The sequence below is a fragment of the Triturus cristatus genome, chromosome 1_1, assembly GCF_964204655.1.
Source record: "Triturus cristatus chromosome 1_1, aTriCri1.1, whole genome shotgun sequence".
Classification (NCBI taxonomy): Eukaryota; Metazoa; Chordata; class Amphibia; order Caudata; family Salamandridae; genus Triturus; species Triturus cristatus.
The window spans coordinates 181,144,697-181,169,769 of NC_140579.1; the positions used below are offsets into that span (position 1 = coordinate 181,144,697).

Here is a 25,073-nt window from a genome sequence, read left to right on the forward strand (position 1 = left end):
GAAGCTGCGCTGTAAGTTACTAGCCACTTTTCCCAGGTAGCCGGTCCCACGTCGCTCGTCGCCTCCACGGATCTCAGCTCTGCTGCAGATGTGGATGAGGGTCGGAGAAGTCTGGAAATCAAGGCTCTGGTCGGGCTCTGCAATCGGTTCCTCGTCGAACGTTTCACAAAGCAAAGGGTAGTCACTTGATGGTGCCTGTTTACACAGGGTAGCCACTCCTTGGCTACAAGGGAGATTCTTCAGTCTTCTTCTTTCGTCGAATGTCGAAGGTCCAGAGTTTCTGTTCAGTTTTGCAGGTTCAGGATAATCTCAAGTCTTGAGGCCCAACTCCCACTCTTATACTAATCTGGGGGGCTGGGATACCTGCTAGGTCACGCCTTATGGGTGGGACCTGGGAGGGGGTGGTTACACCCACTTCCCTTTGTCCAGTTTCGCGCCAGAGCTGGGGCTGGAGTGCCCCAGCGCCGGTTTGAACTGGACTATGCAAGGAACACCTTGTGTGCCCCAGGCATGTCTCATTCCTTTCAGCCCACCCTGCCCCAATACACTAAAGGCTGTCTGGGGAGGTGCTAGCACCTCCCCAAGCAGGAAACCTATTGTCCAGGCCTCCCTGGCTGGGATCACTCCCAGCAGCAGGAGGTCAGACTTGTGTCTGTGGCAGCAGCATCCATTTTGTGAAGCTGAGGCTTTGGTTAGAGTTAAACAGCAAAGTAGGATTTTAACATGTCTCTCCCTCTAGAAGGGAGGAATAATATCCTCATCACCAGAAATGGTATGGGGGTATTATTCCAAAGTGTTAGACACCTTACACGACATGTTTTGATAAAGCCAAACCATAGTTACCATAACCGTTTAAGATTATAAGGCACTTTAAGAGTATATGGTAGGCTATATCATAGAACAGCTATAAGGACATGGTTCCGAAAGCTGCAGACAGGCTCAGCTCATGCTAGAGCACCATCTCACATGTTACCAAGCACTCTGCCTCCAGGATTGTTAAGGCCTGCCATAGGAGTGACTGATAGGTACACATGTGTCTATATATAAGGGTAGATATAGGCATACTATATCTAAGCAAGGGGTGATTACACGACCTTGCCCCAGCTGAGGGATCAGCCAGTTGTGTCTGATTGGAAGGCCAGACCAGGGGTGGCATAATACATGCTGCAGCCCCTGGGAGGCCTAGGGTACACCTATGCCCTGGGTACCTAGGGTACACTGTACAGGGTCCAATAAGGTGATCCTTACCAATTGTGTATGTACCTAGGGTACATGGAGTCCATTTTACAGAGAGAGCAGACAGCCTAAGACCCTGAATGGCAGGATCTCAGGCCAACTAAGTCGAAAAACCAGCTAGACACTAGGCAAAAAGTTGGGGGTAACCATAGTCAGATATCCACCTTCCTACACAACCCCCCCCCAAACGAAAGGAGATAAGGCTGGCCTTGACAAGGTAAGCCTCTATTGCCTGAGTGGCCATATAAGGAAGAACCAGCACTGGCATGGTTACCCCCTGTCTCATGGTCCACTAAGCAATCCCTCATCCTAAAGATATCATAGGGTCTCCACCATAGGGAATCTCTACCTTTGGTGTGTCTTTGCAAAGTAAAAGGCTGATGTTGAGATGGAGTACTGAAGTGAGTGTCCTCAAAGTGAGGCCTCAGCTTCCTCCAATCATCCTCCACCATGGATGCCTTTCTTTCTCTAACTGAGTTGCACTGTGCTCTCAGGGTCAGCCTCTGGCTACCTAAAGCTGGAGGCTGGGTCCCTTTTGTGGGCTTACTGGAGGGACAGGTCAGGTTTGGGGCCCTAAGGTCCCATGTTTGCCTGTGCCCAACAGAATCCCTCTGGGGGAGGTCCCTAACTACCTGTGAAGGGGATCCCTCAGGAATGTTTTTACCCATCACCTGGCTAGGGCTACTAGCCAGGCAATCCTCATTCTTTTGATGGGGGGGTTCTTGTGGACAGGGGCCCTCTTGGGGTCCACTGACCTCCCTGACCTCTGCAGCCCTGGGCTGACTGAGGCAGGGTAGAGAGAGGCAGGCTACCTGCACCAGACTGGGTCCCACCTTGGAAGGGGCCACTGACATCAGAGGCTCTGCCAGGCCAGGCCTGGCTACCTCTGGGGCAGTTCCTTCACAAGGGGTGAGGTCAGATCCCTGAGGAGGCTGACCTTTTCCTAATGTCTGGGGAGAGGGAGACTTTTCTTCCTCCCCACTACTCTCTGTTTGTGTGGAGTGATCCATAGTTTCAGGCTTCACTACACCTATATCAGTCTGAGTGTGGGCTGAGACCATTACAGCCTTGCCAACCTTTTCAGGAAGGCACTCAGTTTGTGTTTGAGCTGTGACTGTCACAGCTCTGCCAATTTCTACAGGGAAGTCTGTCTGTGCCTGGGCTGTGGCTACCACTGCCCTTCCAACCTTTTCAGGGAGGAAAGCTACTTGGACAGGGGTTGTGACTGGCACAACCCCACTACCCTTTTTGGAAAGGCCTACCATTGTAGAATGGGTGTCTTGTTCAACTCCAGCCCAAGCTGAGAGTTCTAAGTCATTCCCCAGTAAGCAGTCCACAGGCAAGGTTGGAGACACTGCCACCCTTTTTGGGCCAGTGACACCTCCCCAGCTGAGACATACCTCTGCCATGGGATGACTGTTCTGTTTGCCATCAATGTTAGTTACCTGGTATGAGAAACCAGGCAAAAGCTGCTCAGAGGGAACTAGCCTATGGGCCACCATAGTGATGCTAGCTCCAGTGTCTCTGTAGGCCTCAGCTTTTCTACCATTGATGTAGGGTTCCTGTCTGTACCTACCCAAAGTGTTGGGACAGGCAGTGAAGTTGGCAAACCCCATGCCACCATCACAGACAAGAGTAGCTGCTGTAGGGGAGTTGGCTAAGCCAGAGTCCCCCTGTGTTCCCCAAGAAAACCCAACCAAATTTTTGGGGGCACTCCCACCACCTGGGGGATTACTGCTGACAGTAATAGGTGGTGTGACAGGAGTAGTTGGAGGAACAGTTTTGTTTTGAGCCTGTGGACAACTGCTGTCAGTTTTCCAATGCCCAGGTGTTTTACACACATGGCAGTAAGGCTTTTTAACTGTGGTAGAGGAGGGAGCTTGGGACCCACCACCCTGTGTGGAGTTTTGGGGCCCTGAGGAAGATTTCTCTTTTGCTTTATCCCCACCCTTCTCTTGAGGCTTGGTGGTATCTTTCTTTTGGTCACCACCCTGATTTTTAGGCCTAATCCTGGTCCTGACCCATTTATCTGCCCTCTTTCCCAATTCTTGGGGAGAGGTCAAATCTGAGTCTACCAGGTGTTGATGGAGAAGCTGGTTCTGACAATTACTAAGGATCTGCTCCCTCATAATCAAGTTGTACAATCCTGTATAGTCCTGCACCTTGCTGCCAGTTAACCAACCTTCCAAAGCCTTAGTGGCACAATCCACAAAATCAGACCAGTCCTGTGTCTGTGTCTTCTGGGTGTCTCTGAACAACAACCTATATTGCTCAGTGGTTAAGCCAAACCCATCTATCAGAGCACTCTTCAGGACTTTGTAATTGTTTGCATCCTCATCACTGACTGTGAGGAGCTTGTCTCTACCTTTGTCAGAAAAGGAGAGCCACAAGATAGCTGCCCACTGACTTTGGGGTACCTGCTGTACTTTGCAGGCCCTCTCCAAAGCAGTCATCCATTTGTGGATGTCATCCCCATTCTGATATGGGGGGACTATCTTGCTTAGGTTTCTATGGTCATAAGACCTATCCCTATCTCTAGGAATGTTGCTGCCACCAGTGGGTTCTGACCCACACAATTTTTGCTCTCTAGCCAGTGCAAGCTTCTCCTTGGCAAGGGCAATTTCTTCCCTCTGAATCCTCAGATTAGCTTCCCTCATTCTGGCTTTATGCTCCTTTCTCTCAGGTGAAGTCATTCCCCTGTGAGAGGAAGCATTAGAGATGCTAGAAACATGGGAGTGGATGGATTCCCTTGAAGGGGATCTGTCCCTCCTGCTTCTCTGTGAATGCCTACTTGTGGGTCTGTATGGGGGGACCCCATGCAAACTCCCATGTAAACTTAAGTTAGCCTGGCTAAGTCTTCCTGCTTGGCCCTGGCTGTCTACCTCTTCCTCTGAAGTCCCATCTGACTCATCTGTGGTGGGTAGACCCCCATCTACAGCTATGGCACCATCCCTGGCAGCTCTTTCAGCATCATAGGCCTCCAGAAGCTCCACTAGCTGTCTAAGGGTAGGGTTTGCACCCTGTTTTATTCCTCTGGAGGTACACAATTGTCTCATCTCCTGGAATGTTAAGGTATCATACCTAGAGGGGGTCTTCTGCAGACCTGCCCCTCCTGAGAGAGCATCTACTTGATCTTCTCCCAGAGGCATGATCTAGTGAGGGTGTGGTGTGTGCACCTACCTACACTAGTTGTTTCTACTAAACCTTTCTAGTAGTTGTAGTCAGGGTGTGTTATTCCCTTCAACCTACAACTACAAAGTCCAGTAGGACTTAAGTATAATAATCTATGTTATATGTACCTAGACAATATCTGTGTGATCTTTCAATTTAGTATCTCAAGATTACAATGGTATTACAACAGCAAGCTCAGATCCCAACCGCTGCTCACCAATGTGAGAAGTTGGCCTGATGTATGATGTCACTAGTTATAGTGTACACCTTCTATCAGTCCAAATACCCTTATGGTGATTGGTTGTAAAGTCAACCTTATAGACCAGCTATCCTAGTGGTAGCATGGACAAGAGCAGTCTTAGGCTAAACTCTGAATGGCATGTGAAGCCAGCTGTGATACCATATATAATCCCTTGAATACCAAATGAAAGGACACCACAACAGATATATATATAAAATAAAGTGTATTTATTCTAAGCAAACCCTCAGCACTCTTTATGAGTTTAGAGGTAAGTACAACACAGTCTTATTAATGCATACAGTAAGTCACACAGGTAAGTAATACAGTTAGGCCCTAGGGGCCACGCAAACCATATACTAAAGAAGTGGTATAAGAACCACTGTCACGGAAATAGAATAGGCCTAGGCCTAGGGAATCGCTGGGGCTACACTACACTAGTGTTAGTTAGGAAGTGGGAGGCCCACGGGATTCGTGTGCAGAGTGGAAACACTCACGCGTAATGCGTAAAAGTCAATAGCAATGTTACAGTTTAGAAATAGATAGATTTAGGACACTTCCGGAGTAGCTAGGAAGTTGAGACTTGAAAACTAGACACTAGGATAGTCACTATCCTGATGAGCACCGGAGTACCCAAGTTACCTAGCCCACAGGCTGCGGGTGCATAGGGGTGAAGATGCGTCGTTTTCGTCGTCGACTCCTATGGATGCCTGAAGAAAGATGCTGACAGGCAGTCAGGAGAGAGTGTCCGGTGGATCCCAAGCCTGGGATCAAGAAGAGAAGAAACCTGCAAGCAGAGGGGACAGAGTCAAGGTCACTAGCCAGTGACCACGTGGAACCAGGAAGGAACCAGGCGATGTCGTGAAGAGTTGCAGGTGAAGGTGAAGCTTGTCGCTGCAGCCAGGAGGACCAGGAAGCGTCGAGGACGACCAGGACCAGGAGGCGAGCTGTCCCACGAAGGCTCTTGCTGTCGGCGGCGTCGAAGTTGGACTAGGACTCACCAAGCCTTGGCAAGCGGAACCCACGAAGAACAAGGGACTTGCTTCTGGTGCAGACCAGGAAGGTCTGGGGTGCTTCTTCTTTGCAGAGAAGCGGGAGCCAGTCTGGAGGAGCCAAACCAGCGCAGAAGATTTCAGGGAGCGTCGTCACAAAGGCCACTAGCCAGCGGGCAAGCAACCGGACAGACGCGGCAAGCAGGAAAATGCTGAAGGGCCCCACGCAGGACTCGTGGAGTGTGGGGGGCTGGTCTTCGGTGCAGATGGTGCTTGGGGTTGGGGCTTCTCAATCCCCGGTGCACAACTTCGAGGGTACCTCAGAAGCTGCGCTGTAAGTTACTAGCCACTTTTCCCAGGTAGCCGGTCCCACGTCGCTCGTCGCCTCCACGGATCTCAGCTCTGCTGCAGATGTGGATGAGGGTCGGAGAAGTCTGGAAATCAAGGCTCTGGTCGGGCTCTGCAATCGGTTCCTCGTCGAACGTTTCACAAAGCAAAGGGTAGTCACTTGATGGTGCCTGTTTACACAGGGTAGCCACTCCTTGGCTACAAGGGAGATTCTTCAGTCTTCTTCTTTCGTCGAATGTCGAAGGTCCAGAGTTTCTGTTCAGTTTTGCAGGTTCAGGATAATCTCAAGTCTTGAGGCCCAACTCCCACTCTTATACTAATCTGGGGGGCTGGGATACCTGCTAGGTCACGCCTTATGGGTGGGACCTGGGAGGGGGTGGTTACACCCACTTCCCTTTGTCCAGTTTCGCGCCAGAGCTGGGGCTGGAGTGCCCCAGCGCCGGTTTGAACTGGACTATGCAAGGAACACCTTGTGTGCCCCAGGCATGTCTCATTCCTTTCAGCCCACCCTGCCCCAATACACTAAAGGCTGTCTGGGGAGGTGCTAGCACCTCCCCAAGCAGGAAACCTATTGTCCAGGCCTCCCTGGCTGGGATCACTCCCAGCAGCAGGAGGTCAGACTTGTGTCTGTGGCAGCAGCATCCATTTTGTGAAGCTGAGGCTTTGGTTAGAGTTAAACAGCAAAGTAGGATTTTAACATGTCTCTCCCTCTAGAAGGGAGGAATAATATCCTCATCACCAGAAATGGTATGGGGGTATTATTCCAAAGTGTTAGACACCTTACACGACATGTTTTGATAAAGCCAAACCATAGTTACCATAACCGTTTAAGATTATAAGGCACTTTAAGAGTATATGGTAGGCTATATCATAGAACAGCTATAAGGACATGGTTCCGAAAGCTGCAGACGGGCTCAGCTCATGCTAGAGCACCAACTCACATGTTACCAAGCACTCTGCCTCCAGGATTGTTAAGGCCTGCCATAGGAGTGACTGATAGGTACACATGTGTCTATATATAAGGGTAGATATAGGCATACTATATCTAAGCAAGGGGTGATTACACGACCTTGCCCCAGCTGAGGGATCAGCCAGTTGTGTCTGATTGGAAGGCCAGACCAGGGGTGGCATAATACATGCTGCAGCCCCTGGGAGGCCTAGGGTACACCTATGCCCTGGGTACCTAGGGTACACTGTACAGGGTCCAATAAGGTGATCCTTACCAATTGTGTATGTACCTAGGGTACATGGAGTCCATTTTACAGAGAGAGCAGACAGCCTGAGACCCTGAATGGCAGGATCTCAGGCCAACTAAGTCGAAAAACCAGCTAGACACTAGGCAAAAAGTTGGGGGTAACCATAGTCAGATATCCACCTTCCTACAGGGGGTTCCAGTCTTCCCCTATCTCGACGACTGGCTGTTGAAGGCGGGCTCGCCCCAGGCAGTCGTCTCCCACCTCCAGATTACGGCCGACCTCCTGCATTTGCTGGGGTTCTCCATCAATGTGCCGAAGTCACACCTGAGACCCTCCCAGAAGCTCCTCTTCATCGGAGCGGTTCTAGATTCGGCGCAGTTCCGGGCCTACCCTCCGGAACAGCGGGTCCGGGATATTCAGGCTCTGATTCTGATCTTTCGGCCTTTATCCCGGTTTTCGGTCAGGTTGGTGCTGCGGCTTCTGGGTCTGATGGCCTTCTGCATCCTGCTGGTACATCTCGCCAGGTGGCGGATGCGGGCTCTGCAGTGGGAACTGAAGTTTCAGTGGGCCCAGCATCGGGGCAACCTGTCCGACCATGTCTTGATCTCAGAGGGCACTTGCAGTGGTGGCTCACGGACCGCGATTGGGTCAGTGGCTGATCCCTCTCCCTTCCCCAACCGGACCACACAGTAGTGACGGATGCGCCCCTCCTGGGATGGGGGAGCCACATGGGAGAGGCGGAGATCAGAGGTCTCTGGTCTCCGGCGGAGTCCCGGCTCCATATCAACCTATTGGAGCTGCGGGCGATATGGCTTGCACTGAAGGCATTCCTTCCCTCTGTTTTGGGAAGTGTAGTGCAGGTGTTCACGGACAACACCCCCGCCATGTGGTATTGCAACAAAGAGGGCGGGGTGGAGTCGTGGACCCTTTGTCAGGAGGCTCTGCACCGCTTGACATGGCTGGAACATCAGGGCATCACCCTGGTGGTTCAACACCTGGCGCGCTCTCTAAACGCCAAGGCAGACGAACTCAGCCGCCGGTGCATGATGGATCACGAATGGCGTCTTAACTCGGACGTGGCGTAAGGCCTCTTTCGGCAGTGGGGATAGCCTTGGTTAGATCTATTCGCCACCGAAGAGAACGCGCAATGTCAGCAGTTCGTGAGTGGAGTTGCGGTCTGTTGTACGCCTTTCCGCCTATACCACTTCTGCCCAGAGTGCTGAAGAAGATCAGGCGAGACTGGGCCCAAGTCATCCTTGTGGCTCCGGATTGGGCACGAAGATACTGGTATCCCGAGCTACTCAGTCTATCGATCGATCCCCCGATTCGACTGTCTCTTCTGTCGCAGCAGCAGGGGACGGTCCTCCACCCGAACCTGTCCAGCCTCCACCTCCATGCGTGGAGATTGAGTGGCGGCAGTTGATGCCATTTGACTTGCCTCCTGAAGTCTGTAATGTTATTCTGGCAGCCAGGCGTCCCTCCACAAAATCGTTATACGCCTGCAGGTGGAACAAATTTGTGGCATGGTGCACAGCAAAGGCTGTGGATCCCCTTTCCGCCCATCTCTCTGAGGTTCTTCTCTTTCTTCTTTCTTTGGCCCAGCAGGGCTCTGCTCTTGGCACCTTGAAAGGTTTTCTTTCGGCAATCTCTGCTTTCTTACGGCTTCCTGATCAGCCTTCTCTTTTCAAGTCCCCTGTTGTTTCGTGTTTTCTTAAAGGAATTACTCACATGTTACCTCCTGTCCCCTTCGTAATGCCTCAGTGGGATTTGAATCTTGTCTTGACCTTTCTGATGTGCGCTCCCTTTGAGCCTCTTCACAATTGTCCCCTTCGTCTTCTGACTCTTAAGACTGCTTTCCTGGTAGCTATCACCTCGGCTAGACGGGTGAGTGAGCTCCAGGCTTTGTCATCTAACCCTTCTTTTCTTTCTGTTCATCCGGACAAGTTTGTCCTCCGGACTCATCCTTCTTTTCTTCCAAAAGTGGTGACCCCCTTTCACATCGGGCAATCTGTCACATTGCCCACCTTCTTTCCGCCTCCGCATCCTTCGCAAGAGGAAGAGAGGCTCCACCGTCTGGACCCCAAACGTGCGCTGTCCTTTTATTTGGACCGCACCAGACAGTTCCGGGTGGACGACCAACTTTTTGTTGGGTACGTAGGTGCTAAGAAGGGGAGGGCTGTACACAAGCGGACCATCTCACGGTGGGTCGTATTGTGTATAAAGGTGTGTTATTCCTTGGCGAAAAAGGACCCTCCTCTTGGGCTGAGAGCCCATTCCACCCGGGCCACAGCGGCGACTACTGCCCTGGGACGGTGAGTTCCCTTGCAGGACATCTGTCAGGCGGTGACGTGGGCCTCACTGCACACGTTCGCCAAGCACTATTACCTGGACAGCCAAGTCCGGAGAGATGGCTTCTTTGGCCGTTCTGTTCTCCAGGGCTTTCTGGTGTGATCTTGGTTCGCAGACCCACCACGGGGTTGGTATTGCTGGGGTATCTATTCTAAGGTAAGGAATCTAACTAACGTGTTTCTTTCAGATGAACAAGTTACTTACCTTCGGTAACGATGTATCTGTAAGAAACATTAGTTAGTTAGATTCCTCACCGACCCACCCATCCTCACCTTTCTGCGAACTGACATCTAGGGTTAAGGTTATCCTTTTCAGGCCCCTAGACTTTTTTGGCACCAGTGTCGGTCTCTTGCATGGCTCTGCGTTCCTGGCGCGGAAAGCTATGTACAAGAACTGACGTCAGCGCGCGAGTGCGGCATCTAAGTACTCCGACGTCATTCAGGCGCACGACGCCAACAACGGACGCGGAGCCGCAGACGACGCCTAGCGACGCGCAAGGGGTATTGCTACAAAAATCTTTCTGGATCCAGCCTGACGCCTGGGGATATTCTAAGGTGAGGAATGTAACTAACTAATGTTTCTTACAGATACATCGTTACCGAAGGTAAGTAACTTGTTCTTCGGGTTTTAAGACGTGCTCGTCTTGCGCGTGCCAGATGTGTCAATGGACCTCACCCCATCTGTATGTGGTGTTTGGGGGAGCACCAGGACTCAACGGACTGCGAGGCGTGTCAGCAAATGAAGCCGAAGTCCCGGCGGGAGTGCAGGATGAAAATCCTTTCGGTACGCATGTCCAGGCCGGCGTTGTCGCTGTGTCCGTCCCCCGCGGACTGCTTCAGGAACTGCCGCTTCCGTCTCCGACATAGCCCTTCTCGCAGGCCGCAAGGGCACCGCTCACCTGTTGGAAAGTGTCGCAGTTTGTCCCCGAGGACTGGTCCCCGGCCTGTTGAGGGCGTGGGTTCTCTGCGGGTGGTGCGGCCCCGCGCGTCGCGACCAGAGCCCAGATGGAGGCCTATGCGGCGGCCTTGCAGGCCTCGTTGGCTCTTCCTCCTCCTCTCCTGGGATGTCTGCGGATCCCTTGCCGCGTGTGGGGACTCCTGAGGCGGTTCCGGCGCCGACAGGTTCGGATCCAGGTTTGGAGGATGTGGTGCCGTCGGGGTGCGGCCCTTCAGGGTTCCCTCCTTCGGACAACGGCGCCTCTGCCTCGCCGCAAACCCCCGCGGGGGTCCCTATGGAGTCGCGGGAGGTTGCCGGGGCCGGGGTGTGACCCCGGGCCCCCCTCGTCTCTCCACGCAGGCGGCTGCCTCGACGGAGGTCGAGTCGACGCCTTTTTGGCGCCGTTCCTTAGCCGCCCGGCTCCTACCCAGCCCCGGTCTCCCGCGCCGCGCGTTGTGGCGGAGGTCTTTCCGGCGTCCCCTTCGGTGCCGGTCGACTTTGACCTGACGCCTGTGGCAGACTCTACGGCGCTGGGCCGACGTCGGGTCGTTGATTCGTCTTCGGACACCCCCTCTTCTCCAGGAGTTTGGCAGCTGTTTGTTTCATCTTCTCCGGAGACGGGTCGCCGCGTTGTGTCTTTTTCCCCGGCGTCTTCTAAGGACGGCTCTTCGCCGTCCCCGGCGCCCACAGTCTTCGCCGGAGGCACCTCAGGTTCCCCATTCATCAGTCCACCCTCCCCCTTTTTGAGCTTGGCCTTTCCTTCCTCCGGTTGGGCCACGGAGGAGCTGCTTTCCCTGCTGCGGGGCCCTACGGAGGCGAGTGCTGCCTTCGCTCGGGCTGTTTCCACGGCTGCGGGAATCTTGCGTATGGGCGATCCAGCTTCCCATTTCCTCACTGATCATCTGCTGGAGGTACTGCATCAGGGCTCTGGTGCAAGGTAGCTGCTTCTGCCCTTCGAGGCTGCTCTCCACAATGCCACGGGGGACCCGGTGCCCCAGCCTCTTCTGCACCGCCACCGGCTTGCTCCGCATGATCCTGTCTGTCTTTTCCTCCATCCTTCTACCAGGGACCCTCTTTTACAGACTGCCTTTCCCTCCTTGCCATCAATTTTGTCTCCCCAGTCGCGGGAGGCCCGCTGGTTTTATTCCTGGGGGCGCAACATCTTCGCCTCTTCCAGTGCTGCTTTGCGGGCCCTTAACAGTCTTTGTGTGTTGGCCAGAGCCACTTCTTCCTTATGGGACTCAGCAAAGTCCCTTCTGTCTTCCGCTTCTCAGGAGGGTGCCTGCGGCACCATGTGTTGGATGGCCGAGAGCTGGCAGCATTCATTCTTCGCTCGGCTTCGTCGCCAACGGCTAATTGACCTCCCCTGTACTGGCGCTCTGTTGTTTCACGCCCCTGCGGATTCTGCCATTCAGAGGTTTCTTGCGGGGCTTCGCCTTCCACCTCCTCCTCCTCCACCTCAGTGACCTGACTGTTGGTCTGTGTTTTGGGAGGTGTTCTCCCGTTGTTTTCCTGGGGCCTTGTAACGGGTAGCCCAGGTTGTGTATTCTGTACGGTTGTTGTGCCTTAGGGTCCTTTTGTTGAGCCCTTGGTGCTGTTGACTGCTGGTCCGGCCCTTTGTTGTCTTGTGGTTTTGGCTGTTGGTAAGCCTGGTAGGCCTTGAGATTGGGTCTTCTGTTTCTTCCTTATTGGCTGCTTGATAAGCAGTCTGTTTTTTTTTCTGCAGGTCTTTGTTTTGTCCTCTGCTGTGGAAAGTTTTTCCTAAGAGGTGTTCCCATGGTTTTTGGGACATAACCTACCCTATGTGGGGTACTTGTAGCTATTACATAGCTATGTCATGTGCTGGGGAGGTGTGGTCACCCTTTCGGGTCCCTTGCTCTCCGTGGCATCACGGTATGTCTCAGGTGCGATTTTCTTGCCAATTATCTTGGTTCGGCTTGCACTCGGTCTGTCCTCCTCCTTGTCGCCATGTCGTTCGGCCGGTCTGGCCTGCTTTCTGCGGCATCGTGTTGTGGCGGTTCCGCTCTTTGGTCCTGTGTTTTGGCATGGTCCTCTGCCTGATGCTCCAGAGGGTTGGCTTTCCTTGGCCTGTGTCTGATGGCTGGCTTGGGCCCTTCCTTCGTCTCTCTCTCTCTTATTTTCTGCCGGTTCCTCCACTTCTTCGGGGGTCTGTGCGTGTGTGTCTCTGGCCCTGCCCCTTCCTTTGGGTGTGTCCTGGTCCTCCCTGGCCTCTGCCTTTGGCTGGCGTCTGCCTTTTCCTGGGTACGCTGTTCCGTGGTGTTGCCTGTTGCTGGTGGCGCGTGCCCTTGCTGGACTGCTTGTTCCGCTCCACAATTGTGCTCTTGCTGTGTTTCCTTGCGCCCCTGCCTCTGGTTCCGCTATGGCTGCACACTACGGTGCTTTTCTTCTTCCGCCTGTGCTGTTGGCGGTGGTGCCGTTCCGGCCTTGTCCGCTGCTTGCGGCCTCTGTGTTTTCGGCTCTTTTCTGTCCCTGTGCATATGTTTCTGTCGGTAGGCCCTGCCTCTGGCTCTTCCTCTTCTCACTGGGTTCGGGGTGGCCCTTGTGTTCCTTGAGATTTTTGGGATGCTGTCTGCCCCTGCGGGGTGTTGGGCTTGGATATCCTGGCCTTTCTTTCTGGGTCTTGTGCCATGCCCTCTACTGGGGCCCTTGTCTCTTCTGGTGGAGAGGCTCTCTCGCAGGCCCTCCTCTCTTCTGGGTATGGCTAGGGTATCTATTCTACGTTAAGGAATCTGCGGCTAGTAGTCTCTATCAGATGTAAAAGTTACTTACCTTTGGTAATGATGTATCTGGTAGATACGTTTCTAGCTGCAGATTTCTTCACCACCCGCCCTTCCTCCCCGTTCTGCGAGGACCCTCAGCTTGGTTTTATGCACTCACCTTCCTCTGGGTGGCTTGTCTTCTGTGGGGGGTCATTTTTGTTTTCTGCCTGTCGGGCTTCCCTCCAGCTGGGCTCTCTCCAGTGTAGGGGCCTGCTTTTGCTCTTTTCCCTTTGTTATTGCAATTCCTGATCCCCTTGCGGTCTTCTACGCTGGGGGTTATTTTGCCTGTCCTTGGCCCCCTACTCCTTTCAGAGACCCTGGCCCTCCTTGACTGTGTAGTCTGGGAGTGGATTGCTGTTGCTCCTCTGTGCCGGGATTGTGGCCCTTTGCTGTGTGGTCTATGGTGGCTGTGAGAAGTTGACCTGGCCTTTGCTGTGCAATAGTTATAGGGGACACCTTGCACCAGTCCAATTCGACTCTTATGGTGATAGGTTAAAAGACAACCTTTAAAGAAAGCTATCCTAGTGGTAGCTGTGGAGAGCAGCCTTCAGGCTAAGTCTTGAAGGAGTGTTAAACTTATTGTTTTACCATAGATAACCTCTTGAATAACCAAATGAAAGAGTAGTCCACACAGGTATATATATATAAAATATATGTATTTATTCTAAGAATAATCCCACTAGTCTCTTTATGAAACTGGAGGTAAAGATAAAATTCAAACAAGCATTGATAGTTACAATAAACAGCACAGGAATCATAGGGCCCCAGGGGGGGACCAAACCATATATTAAAAAAGTGGTATAAGAACCACGACAATTCTACAGACAATGCCTAGGGCACTTAGGGTTGCTGGCCCCTTAAGAAACCACCCAAGGTAGTGAGGAAGGGGGCCCACGGGAGACGCGTGCAGTGGTATAAACTACTGTCGGGATCTCTATTAAACCCTATGGAGAATGTCGCGGTTGGAAATTGCTAGAATTAAAACACTTCTAGCAGGAGTTCAAGTTCAGCAGCTTAGAGTTAAGCTTTTGGAGGGCCCACACCCACGACAGTACCGAGGTACCACTGTTACCTGCCCCAGGGAAGCCGGGTGCATAGGTCGTTTTCGATGTCGGGTCACGATCTAGTTTTCAATGGAAAAAGGTGAAGAACTGCTGCTGGCGTGAAGCATTGTCGATGTCGTGCAGATTGAAGATGTAGATCTTGAAGGTAAGGACCTGAAAGCAGAGGGGACAGAGTCTGGGTCACGGCACAGTGACCAGGGGGCTCAGGCGAAAGAGCCCTTCAATGTCGGGTGCTTCCAGGTGGAAGATAAGTATCTTGGATCGTCAGCCATGGGGTCCAGGAGGCTTCAAGGAAGGCCAGCTTCTGGAGGGCGACTGTCCCACGAAGGATGAGGGTCGCTGCGGTGTTAGTGTCCGGATTGGATCCACTAAACCTTGGCAACCGCAACCCACGCAAGAATCACAAAACAGCTACTGGTGCAGACCCACGAGGTCTGAGCAAGGTCTCCAGCGAGGAGACTGTAGAGCAGGCCTGGAGCAAGCAGGGGAGCCCTTTAAAGTGAAGATTGACCTCCGCTAGGGCCCACCAGTCGAGAGACATGGGACCGCGGGAGGCAGCAATTTGGCGTGCGTAAAGATGCGCCCACGGGTCGCCGGAGCGGGCTAGGGCGTCGATCTTTGGCACAGATGATGCTGAGAGGTTGGCTCAATAATGGGCCAAAGCACAACTTCCCCACTGGTCGGGGTCGTGTGCTGTGCAAGAGGTGGCCGGTGTCCTGGGGTATTGGGGATCTCGGCACACACGGGGTCCATGGTGCTGAGCTTTGCTGTGCACACTCACTGGCCTCTGGGATGCCTGGAAACCCACCTCAAAGTAGGCAGAAGTCTTCGTTGCCCGTAGGAGCAGCGGAGTTCCAACCGGGTCACTTGCAGTGTTTCAGGTGCCGTCCAAGCAGGGGGGTAACTCCTTTACCACAAGGGAGATTTCTTCATTTAGCTGTGCGGCAGCAAGTCGCAGGTTCAAGTCTGTGAAGTCCAAGAATAATCTGAGGCTCTGGGGACCCTGTATTCACCTTTATCCAAGGATTAGGGGAGTGTCCAGATCAGAGCCCACCAATGAGAGTTCAGGCAGGAAAGGGTGGCTACACCCTCTCCCCTTTGTGTGGTTTCCCGCCTGGGCAGGGGACAGGATGCCCCTGAACCGGTTTGAGGCGGTGCATGCAGGAGTAGGCACTGGAGAAGCCTACGTGAAAGTCTGAAAGACATCCTATGGTGCACCCACCCAGTTCCAATCCACATAGTCTGTCTGGGGAGGTGGGAGCACCTCCCTGCAACAAGATCCCTATTGTCCAGCTGCCGTGGCTGGAGTTCTGCCCAGCAAAAGGCAGCCAGAGTCGTGTGGGTGGCGGGTAGCATCCATTTTGTACTACGTGTGCACTTTTAAATTGGTGTCTAAAATCTGCCGCTTTTACCATATCGCCCCTCTAGCAGGGGGGAATCATGCCCTCACTCCCATGGTTGGATTGGGGGTATGATTCCTACATGTTTGACACCAAACACGACATGGTTCTGTGCAGCCACTCTCAAGTTATCACGCTATCGCGATTACTTAAAATGCGGTTAAGAGTATATGGTATGGCTGCACTACAAACAACCCAGCAATAGTTTTACGAAGGTTGCAGAGGGGCCCTACTCAGGTAGGGGTTCCCCCTCACACATATCTCAGCACCCTGCCTTGTAGGATTAGCAAGGCCTGCCTTAGGGGTGACCTATGAGGATATATGTGTTGTATTAGGTGGGATAACGGATACCTATATCCCTGTAAGGGGTGCAAGCACCACCTTACCCAGACTACAGTAGTGGTCTGGTGGTGTCAGTTTGTATGGCTGTCCCAGGGGTGGCACAATAAGTGCTGCAGCCCCTGGTAGGCCTCTGAGGGACCCATGCCCTGGGTACCTAGGGTACCATCTACAAGGGGCTGATAGGGTGTCCTCAGTATTCAATTGGGATGTACCTAGGGTACTCACATCAGTTTAGGGAGGAAGCAGATAGGCTGGGGTCCTGGATAGCAGGGCCACAGCCTGGCTAGGGTCAGAAAACAGTGAAAACATCAGCAAAAAGTTGGGGGCAACAATGCAGTCGATGCCACTCTCCTACAGTGGCAGTTTCTCTCTCCTTCTCTTACAGCGCTTCCACTGCTTGTGCCTCCAGCCTGGCTCTCGCCTTGGCTTACACGTTGTTTCTGCGGAGGAGTACTTTATGCTTCCCTTCTGTGGCTTTACTGATGTGGTCTTTTGGTACTTTTGTGTTGCTTGGTGCTGCTGCTTGGCTTGCACAGTTGTTCCTCATAGGTGGTGTGAGAAGTTGGCCTGATATATGATGTCACTAATTCTAGTGTACACCTTGTATCAGTCCAAACAACCCTTATGGTGATTGGTTGTAAAGTCAACCTTATAGACCAGCTATCATAGTGGTAGTATGGACAAGAGCAGTCTTAGGCTAAACTCTGAATTGCATGTGAAGCCAGCTGTTATACCATATGTAGTTATACCATATGTAATCCCTTGAATACCAAATGAAAGGACACCACAACAGATTATATATAAAAATAGAATGTATTTATTCTAGGCAAACCCTCAGCACTCTTTATGAGATTCGAGGTAAGTACAACACAGTCTTATTTAAGCATACATTAAGTCACACAGGTAAGTAATACAGTTAGGCCCTAGGGGCCACGCAAACCATATACTAAGTAAGTGGTATAAGGACCACTGTCACGAACACAGGATAGGCCTAGGGAATCGCTGGGGCTACATTATACTACCAACAGTTAGGAAGTGGGAGGCCCATGGGATTCAGGTGCAGAGTGGAAACACTCACGCGTAATGCTTAAAAGTCGATAGAATGACTAGCAGTTAGAAATAAGCAGTTTTAGGACACTTCTGGTATAGCTAGAAAGTCGAGACTCGGAAACTAGACCCTAGGATAGTCAATACCCTTGTGAGCACCGAAGTACCCAAGTTACCTAGCCCACGGGCTGCGGGTGCATAGGTGTGAACTTGTGTCGGGTTTCGTCGTGGACTTCTATGGATGCCTGAAGGAAAGTTGCTGATAGGCAGTCAGTGAAGAGTGTCCGGTGGATCCCAAGTTGGGGATCAAGAAGGAAGGAACCTGCAAGCAGAAGGGACAGAGTCTAGGTCACCAGCCAGGAGCCGGGAAGGAACCAGGAAGGAACTAGGCGATGTTGTGAAGATGCAGGTGAAGAGGTGAAGCTTGTCGCAGCAGCCACGGGTATCAGGAGACGTCGAGGACGACCAGGACCAGGAGGTGAGCTGTCCCACGAAGGCTCTTGCTGTCGGCGACGTCGAAGTCGAGTCAGGACCCAACAAGCCTTGGCAAGCGGAACCCACGCAGGATGGAGGACTTGCTTCTGGTGCAGACCAGGAAGGTCTGGGGTGCTTCTCTTTCACACAGGAGCGGGTGCCAGTCTGGAGGAGCCGGACCAGCAAGTTGAAAGTAAAGGTTCGTCGTCACGGAGGCTACCAGCCAACGGGCCAGCAACCGGACAACACGTCGAGCAACACAGGTGCAGAAGGGCCCCACGCAGAACACGTGAAGTGTGGGGAGCTGATCTTCTTTGCAGATGGTGCTCGGGAGTGGGGCTTCTCAATTCCCCAAGCACAGCCTCGAGGAAGCCTCAGAAGTCGCGCTAGTCAGTTACTAGCCACTTTTCCCAAGTCGCCAGTCCCACGTCCCTCGCCGCCTCCACGGGTCTCAGCTTCGCTGGAGATATGGATCTGGTTCAGAGGTGTCTGGAAGTCTCGGCGCTGGTCAGTCTCTGCAGTCGTCCCTCGTAGGATTCAGTCGCAAAGCAAGCAGCGGTCGCTGGATGGTGCCTGGTTGCCCAGGGTGGTCACTCCTTGGCCACAAGGGAGATTTCTTCTTCTTCCTGAGGTCGAATGTCGAAGGTCCAGAGTTTCTGTTCAAGTTGCAGATTCAGGTTAATGTAATCTAGCAGGTCCCAACTAGCTACTAATATACTGGGCTAGTGGGCTGGACTACCTGCAAGGTCCCTCCTATGGGTAGGACCAGGAAGGGGAGTGGCTACACCCCCTTTCCTTTGTCCAGTTTCGCGCCAGAGCTGGGGCTGGAGTGCCCCAGCACCGGTTTGAACTGGACTATGCATGGAACACCTTGTGTGCCCCAGGCATGTCTCATTCCTTTCAGCCCTCCCTGCCCCAATACACTAAAGTCTGTCTGGGGAGGTGCTAGCACCTCCCCAAGCAGGAAACCTATTGTCCAGGCCTCCCTGGCTGGGAGGGCTCCCAGCAGCAGGAGGTCAGTCTCGTGTCTGTGGCAGCAGCATCCATTTTAGGCTTCTGGTGAGAGTTAAACAGCAAAGTAGGATTTTAACATGTCTCTCCCTCTAGAAGGGAGGAATAATATCCTCATCACCAGAAATGGTATGGGGGTAATATTGCAAAGTGTTAGACACCTTACACAACATGTTTTGATAAAGCCAAACCATAGTTACCATAACCGTTTAAGATTATAAGGCACTTTAAGAGTATATGGTAGGCTATATCATAGAACAGCTATAAGGACATGGTTCCGAAAGCTGCAGACAGGGTCAGCTCATGCTAGAGCACCATCTCACATGTTACCAAGCACTCAGCCTCCAGGATTGTTAAGGCCTGCCATAGGAGTGGCTCACAGGTACACATGTGTCTATTTTAAGGGTAGATATAGGTATACTATATCTAAGCAAGGGGTGATTACACGACCTTGCCCCAGCTGAGTGATCAGCCAGTTGTGTCTGATTGGAAGGCCAGGCCAGGGGTGGCATAATACATGCTGCAGCCCCTGGTAGGCCTAGGGTACACCTATGCCCTGGGTACCTAGGGTACACTGTACAGGGTCCAATAAGGTGATCCTTACCAATTGGGTATGTACCTAGGGTACATGGAGTCCATTTTAAAGAGAGAGCAGACAGCCTGAGACCCTGAATGGCAGGATCTCAGGCCAACTAAGTCGAAAAACCAGCTAGACACTAGGCAAAAAGTTGGAGGTAACCATAGTCCGATATCCACCTTCCTACAGGTGGTCTGCTCTTTTCCTGCTTTGGCTTTCCTGTTGTAGCCTCCTGGCGACTCTGTGCCACCTGGTGTTGTTGCTCATCTTTTCTCACTCTTTTTGTTTCTCTGGTTTTTGCACACTGTTCCCATGCTCTCCACAGTTTTGTTGTGATGGCTCCGCGTTGTGACGCAGAAAAGTTCTCCGAAGCAAACTGACATCAGCGCTCCGGGGTGGGGCTTATGTGACCTCGCTGATGTCATGCCCGCGGAGGACATCGGGGTGGAGTCGCGAGGTGCCGGTCCCTGGCGGGTGGAGAGGCGGGGCAAGAAATGTTTCCGGGTCCAGTCTCGAGCCTGGGGATAATTCTACGTTAAGGAATCTGCGGCTAGAATCGTCTCTACCAGATACATGGTAACTTGTACATTTCAGTAAAATGAACCCCAACTAAGGAATATTTGAGGCCTTCTAGGGTTATGTACAGTGTTGGTCAACTGTGTTTGGGAATTAGCACATAATGGTAATCATTGATGTGAAGAATAGACTTCTGTTCTGAAGTTCTCCATGTCAAAAGTATTTACAGTCTTTTTATCACTTGTTGGCAAATGTGAATTTTCTTCAGCAGAAAGTATTTAATAGGTGGCAAAATGTGATTATTTTTTTCTCTTTGCAGCCAATGCAGCTGAGGATCTGCTCTTGCCATACTTTCCAGCACTCATTGAGCACTTGAAGGGTTATCTTGTTAATACTCAAGATGAATTGCGGCCTATCCAGATACAATCTCTGGGTAAGGATGGGTGTGTGTAATGAAGATCATGTTGATTATTCTGTTCCCTAGATATTTGGGTGTTGTGCTTAGGAGAAACATGATGTTAATTATATACTATGTACAGTATTGGCCATTAATCACTTATGTAATCTTGGAGGCAAAGGATACATTGTTTTTGAGGTTCTGCAGAAGAAACTGTTCTTTGTTCTCCAGTATTGGATCTTTCATAGATTCACATGGTTGAATCATTCTCTATTGTCGAAGTGGGAATCCCACTGTTATTTACAAGAGCAGTACAGTATAATACACACAGCCTATAATGGTTAGAAAACATTCACTTTAGTAACCTATCCACATTTATTTATTAAGAACCAAACGTCACCCAATCAGGTGACAGCACCCTCTAGAACACTCCCTTTAGAGGCTTCATACCCTCAGATTTTCTACTGCTCTTCATGTCTGCACTTCATGTGATAGAAGTCTCTCTGAGCTCTGCTCAGTTTATTACCAATATTTCGCATTATAGGAGGCTTATTCATCAGGAAAGACAGTTCTAACCTTTACATGCCAATATCTGACTACTCCGAATGTCAGAATTAACAAAGAAAGCACTTTTCAGACCTAGTGCAACTTGTTAAATTGGTAAACCAACCTCAAAATTGTTATCAACAATGTTGTTGACATGAACACTGATGACGTTGACATCCACACAGGCAACTACGTCAATGATCATGACACTGTTGATGACAATCATGGCAATGACGACACCGACGATGATTACACTTTTGATGAAGAAGCAATCAAGTACGCTCTCTGCGACGGGAAAGAGGTCTCCGTTGGACTACTGTTGGATTGTTGACGGAGGAAAAAATAAATCTGTATCTTTAAAATACCTCCCCAAGCGAAGTTTCTCTTCTCCTGCCAAACCACTTACTAGATGAAGAGAATTCAGATGATGAAGGGCCATTTGGAACGGTCTATATTCCTGCTGAACTGAATGTTAAGCAGAAGGATGAAGATGAAGAGGAATGTATTATTCCTCAGGATGACAATATTATATAGAGAAACCTGCACAATACATGGACCTATTCCAACATTATGGTGACCATCAGCTTCAAGAGAGCATGGTTGAAGTGCCAATAACTTTAGTATAAGACCTCCACGGTATGCTGTAAGACTATTACAAGAGGTTTATGGAACCTACGAAGGCTGAATATCCATCACAGCCAATGCTCCTCTGCAATCCCCTCAGATATATAACCTCACGCCGCGTGGTTTTCCTACCCATCTGACACCCAAGAGAACACCAACTTTGAACATTGCAGTGTCGCCTACGGGTGGGGCAGTCTCCTTGGATGAAGATAGGGAGAAAGTGAATCCCTGACAATCAACACTAAATGAATGGGATGATTACCTAATTCCAGTACCATCTCCGCCTTTACCACAACCGGTGGGTTCTCCAACTGCAACTAGTGGATTCTACAACTAATGACATTGGAGGATTTCACAATTTGATAGAAAGAGCCATGAAAAGGTTTCAATTACCATCAACTATTAAGCAGTCAGATTGTTTTTTATAGGTCTTTGAAGAACCTGCTAAAAATGAGTTAAGGAAATCCTAATAGTAATTTTTATTTGGGAGGAAGGTGTTAACATAATGAATAACCCAGCTGTAGTAGCGGTTTTATCTGTATTAGATAAAAGATATAAAGCACCAGAAAACTTACGAGCATGCCTGATAGCTCATCCAAAACCAAATTCTGTAGTAACACAAGCAGTTAAAAGTCGAACCAAGAATTCATCCACGTCCATCTCAACACTACCTGATAGAGCTGGCTGGCACTTAGATAACATTGGGAAATGCTTTTCCACTGTCGGCAATGACTGTTTGTGCCGCCAATGCATTAGATATTCTTGGACTTTATATCTGAAAGAAACACATTAGTTATAGATTCATTACCTTAGAATTACCCCCAGGTGTCAGACTGTATACGTAAAGTTTTTTTGTCAGCAGTACCTTTGCACGTCGGAAGGTGGCACCGGTCTGCTCCACGTCAGTTGTCGGCGGCGTGGTCGCCGGGATGACGTTGCGGCAGCTACTTAGACACCGCCCTCGCACACTGACGTCAGTTCTTTTTTTTCCGCGCCAGCCAGCGCAGATCCGGGAAGAGCTGTACCTCAGTCAATTTTTCACTAAGTTTTTCTTGACTTATTCTTGTTTCAAATCTTCGACTCCGAGCGGGTGCACGAGGGATGTCCGGTTTCACGGCCTGCGGTTCCTGCAACCGACTGATGTCGGTAATGGATCTGCCCCACGTGTGCCTCTTTTGCCTGGAGCGCGACCACGACCCGAGTCGTGCTCAGACTGTCAATCGATGGCGCCAAAGGCTTTATGGGAGCCGTCCCGAAAACTGCTTGAATGCCGACAGTCTGCTCCGCGCCGTTCGAGGTCCTGGTCGAGTGGGCAGTCGAGGGACCGGTAGTGGAGCCGCCACCAGTCTGGTTCCAAATCATCGAAGTCTTCGCACTCGGGGTCATGTAAGTCGAAGCATAAGAAGTCGTCGAAGAAGCATCGTCGCTCTTCGACTTCTCGTACGGCCAATTGGACGAGGCACGCGGGTGGTGCTACTCATGCGGCTCCGCGCGCGGAGCCTGAAGGGACGACTCTGAGTTTTCCTCCCTTTCCGGGACCCGGAGCGACTCCCGCCCAGCTTCGTACGTTCTACGAGGTGATGCATGCCATCTTGGGGCGGACCGATGCCGCTGGCCCGCCTTCGGCCCTGCGGAGTCGGTTGGGGGGCCTAGGTCTTCGCTGCCGCCGGCACTGGCACCGCAGGCCCCGCTTGGATCTAGGCCGGGATCCGGATCGGCACCACTACCGTGTTCGGTGCCGGTTGGCTATCCGGCCGTCGTCGACCCCGGCCTCCATCCCGACATGGACACGGAGCCGGACCGGCGTCACCTGACGCCGAATCCGGCGTCACCTGACGCCGAATCCGGCATCGGGTTGGGTATCTGAAAGAGACCCGTTAGTGATAGATTCCTTATTTTAGAATAATCCCCAGGCGTCAGACTGTATCCGCAAATTTTTGCTAGCAGTACCCCTGCACGTCAGTAGGTGGCGTCGTGCGGCTCCGCGTCCGTCGCTGGCATCGTAAGTGCCGAGATGACGTCACAGAGACTACTTAGGCGCCACCCATGCGCACTGACGCCAGTTCTTTCTTTTTCCGCGCCAGCAAGCGCAGATCCCGTTGGAGCACGTACCTTAGTCACTTTTTGACTACCCTTTTTAAGTTTAACTTTGTTTATTAAATTTTGGCATTGAAACATGTACAGTACAGGTTCCATACATTCCCGTTTAGAAACAATAAAGGCTGCCCCCAGTACCAACCCTGCCTCCTTATAATATTGCCCATCAGCAAGAATTAGTCTGGATGGCGAATGTCCACGGGTGCAAGAAGGTAGCCAGTTATCAACGTTCGGTGAACCAAGGAAATAACGAAAGTATTCCCCCCCCCCCCCCCCCCCCCCCCCGAACCGGTGTGCCAACATCCTGCCATTGTGGGATATTTGTGTGAACTGCCACTTTTCTCTTTCTGGGGCGTCTTCTGGTGTCGAAGTGTCAGTGAGGCGCAGATATTTCGGGCAAGTGGTTTAGTTGAATTCCAACGCTAGAAGGGAAAGTATAGGGTGCCAGATAGTGTTGAAGGAAGCCACAGATTGCGTCAGAGTGGCTTGTATGCGCTCCATACCAACAATGTACCATAGTTTGTGAAGCCCCCCGTGTGTGTAGGGCAAGATTGCGTACCCCAAAGCGATAGAATATGGTGCATGGGGATGCCTGGATTCAAATCTTGTCTGTACTATTTCTTACTTTTTCTGCCATCTGTTATTGCTTTATTGCCTTTTGTCCCCCCTGTGATTCTGTGCCCTGTTTACCTTCTGTTCCCTCTGCCGTTCCTCCCCCTTTTGGTTCCCGCCGCCTGCCTCCCAGCTGAACTGTTTCTGCCATCCGTTATTGCTTTATTCCCTTTTGTCCCCCCCGGTGAGTCTGTGCCCTTTTTACCTTCTGTTCCCTCTGCCGTTCCTCACCTGTTTTTTTCCCGCCGCTGCATCCTTGCGCCCCTGCCCCCAGCTCGCCCATTCGCTGCCCCGCTCCCGCCTCCCAGCTGTTCCTCCCTCCCACCTCCCCTTATATGGCGGCCGCTGTGTGGTGAAAGTAGCGACCCTTGACCCTGCTCTCGGCCAGGTCGCTCCCCACGCCGCCGCAACAGCACCTGTTGTGACCGCCCCCCCAGCTCGCTGCTGGTGCCCAACGCGAGTTCGAGGTTGCTCTGTAATTGTATTGTCTCGTTTTGACTGTGCTGCCATCTGTTTCTGCTTTTATTTCTGCTTTTTATTGGCCGCGCCTGGACTGCGCCCAGCGCCAGAACCCCTTGCCCCCGCAAATGCCACGACGCACGACACTGCTACAATGCAAACACCCTCCACACACTCAACATTGGACAAGCATACACCTGCTTCCTGGCTGCCCCGAAACACCACGCAAGGACCCTTCACCTGCCGGAACTGCAGCTTCACCAGCCTCCGAACCGCAAATCCACCCAGCGGGAAAGAACCCAACCACCTCAGATGCATCCTTCTCAACACCTGCTCTGCCTGCAAACACGCCGTTGAACTCTGGGACCTACTCGACTCAACCTCCCTTCCTGACGGAGACCTGGCTGAACCCCTCCTCGGCACCCGACATCGCCATAGCCATCCTGGACAGCTACAAGATCACCCGCAGGGACCGTACCAGCGGAGTAGGAGGAGGAATCGCCATCGTCCACAGGAACACTTGTAGGAGAGTAGGGTCTGCTTTCTATGTTCACCCCCACTTTTTGCTTTTGCTTTACTGGTTTTCGACTTAGATGTGGCTGTGGGCCTGCTAATCAGACCCACAGCCCTGCTGTTCTCTCTCTAAATTGATACTATGTAC

At 51.8% G+C, this 25,073-nt stretch overlaps 1 protein-coding gene across 1 annotated transcript in view; it reads left to right on the plus strand.

The window, feature by feature from the left end:
- IPO4 (importin 4) overlaps nt 1-25,073 on the plus strand; it is a 3,494,625-nt gene that overhangs the window by 1,991,603 nt on the left and 1,477,949 nt on the right. The window contains exon 16 of the mRNA XM_085624107.1: nt 19,997-20,110. Within this exon, the coding sequence (XP_085480233.1) occupies nt 19,997-20,110 (114 nt within the window). The remainder of the gene's footprint in view (nt 1-19,996; nt 20,111-25,073) is intronic.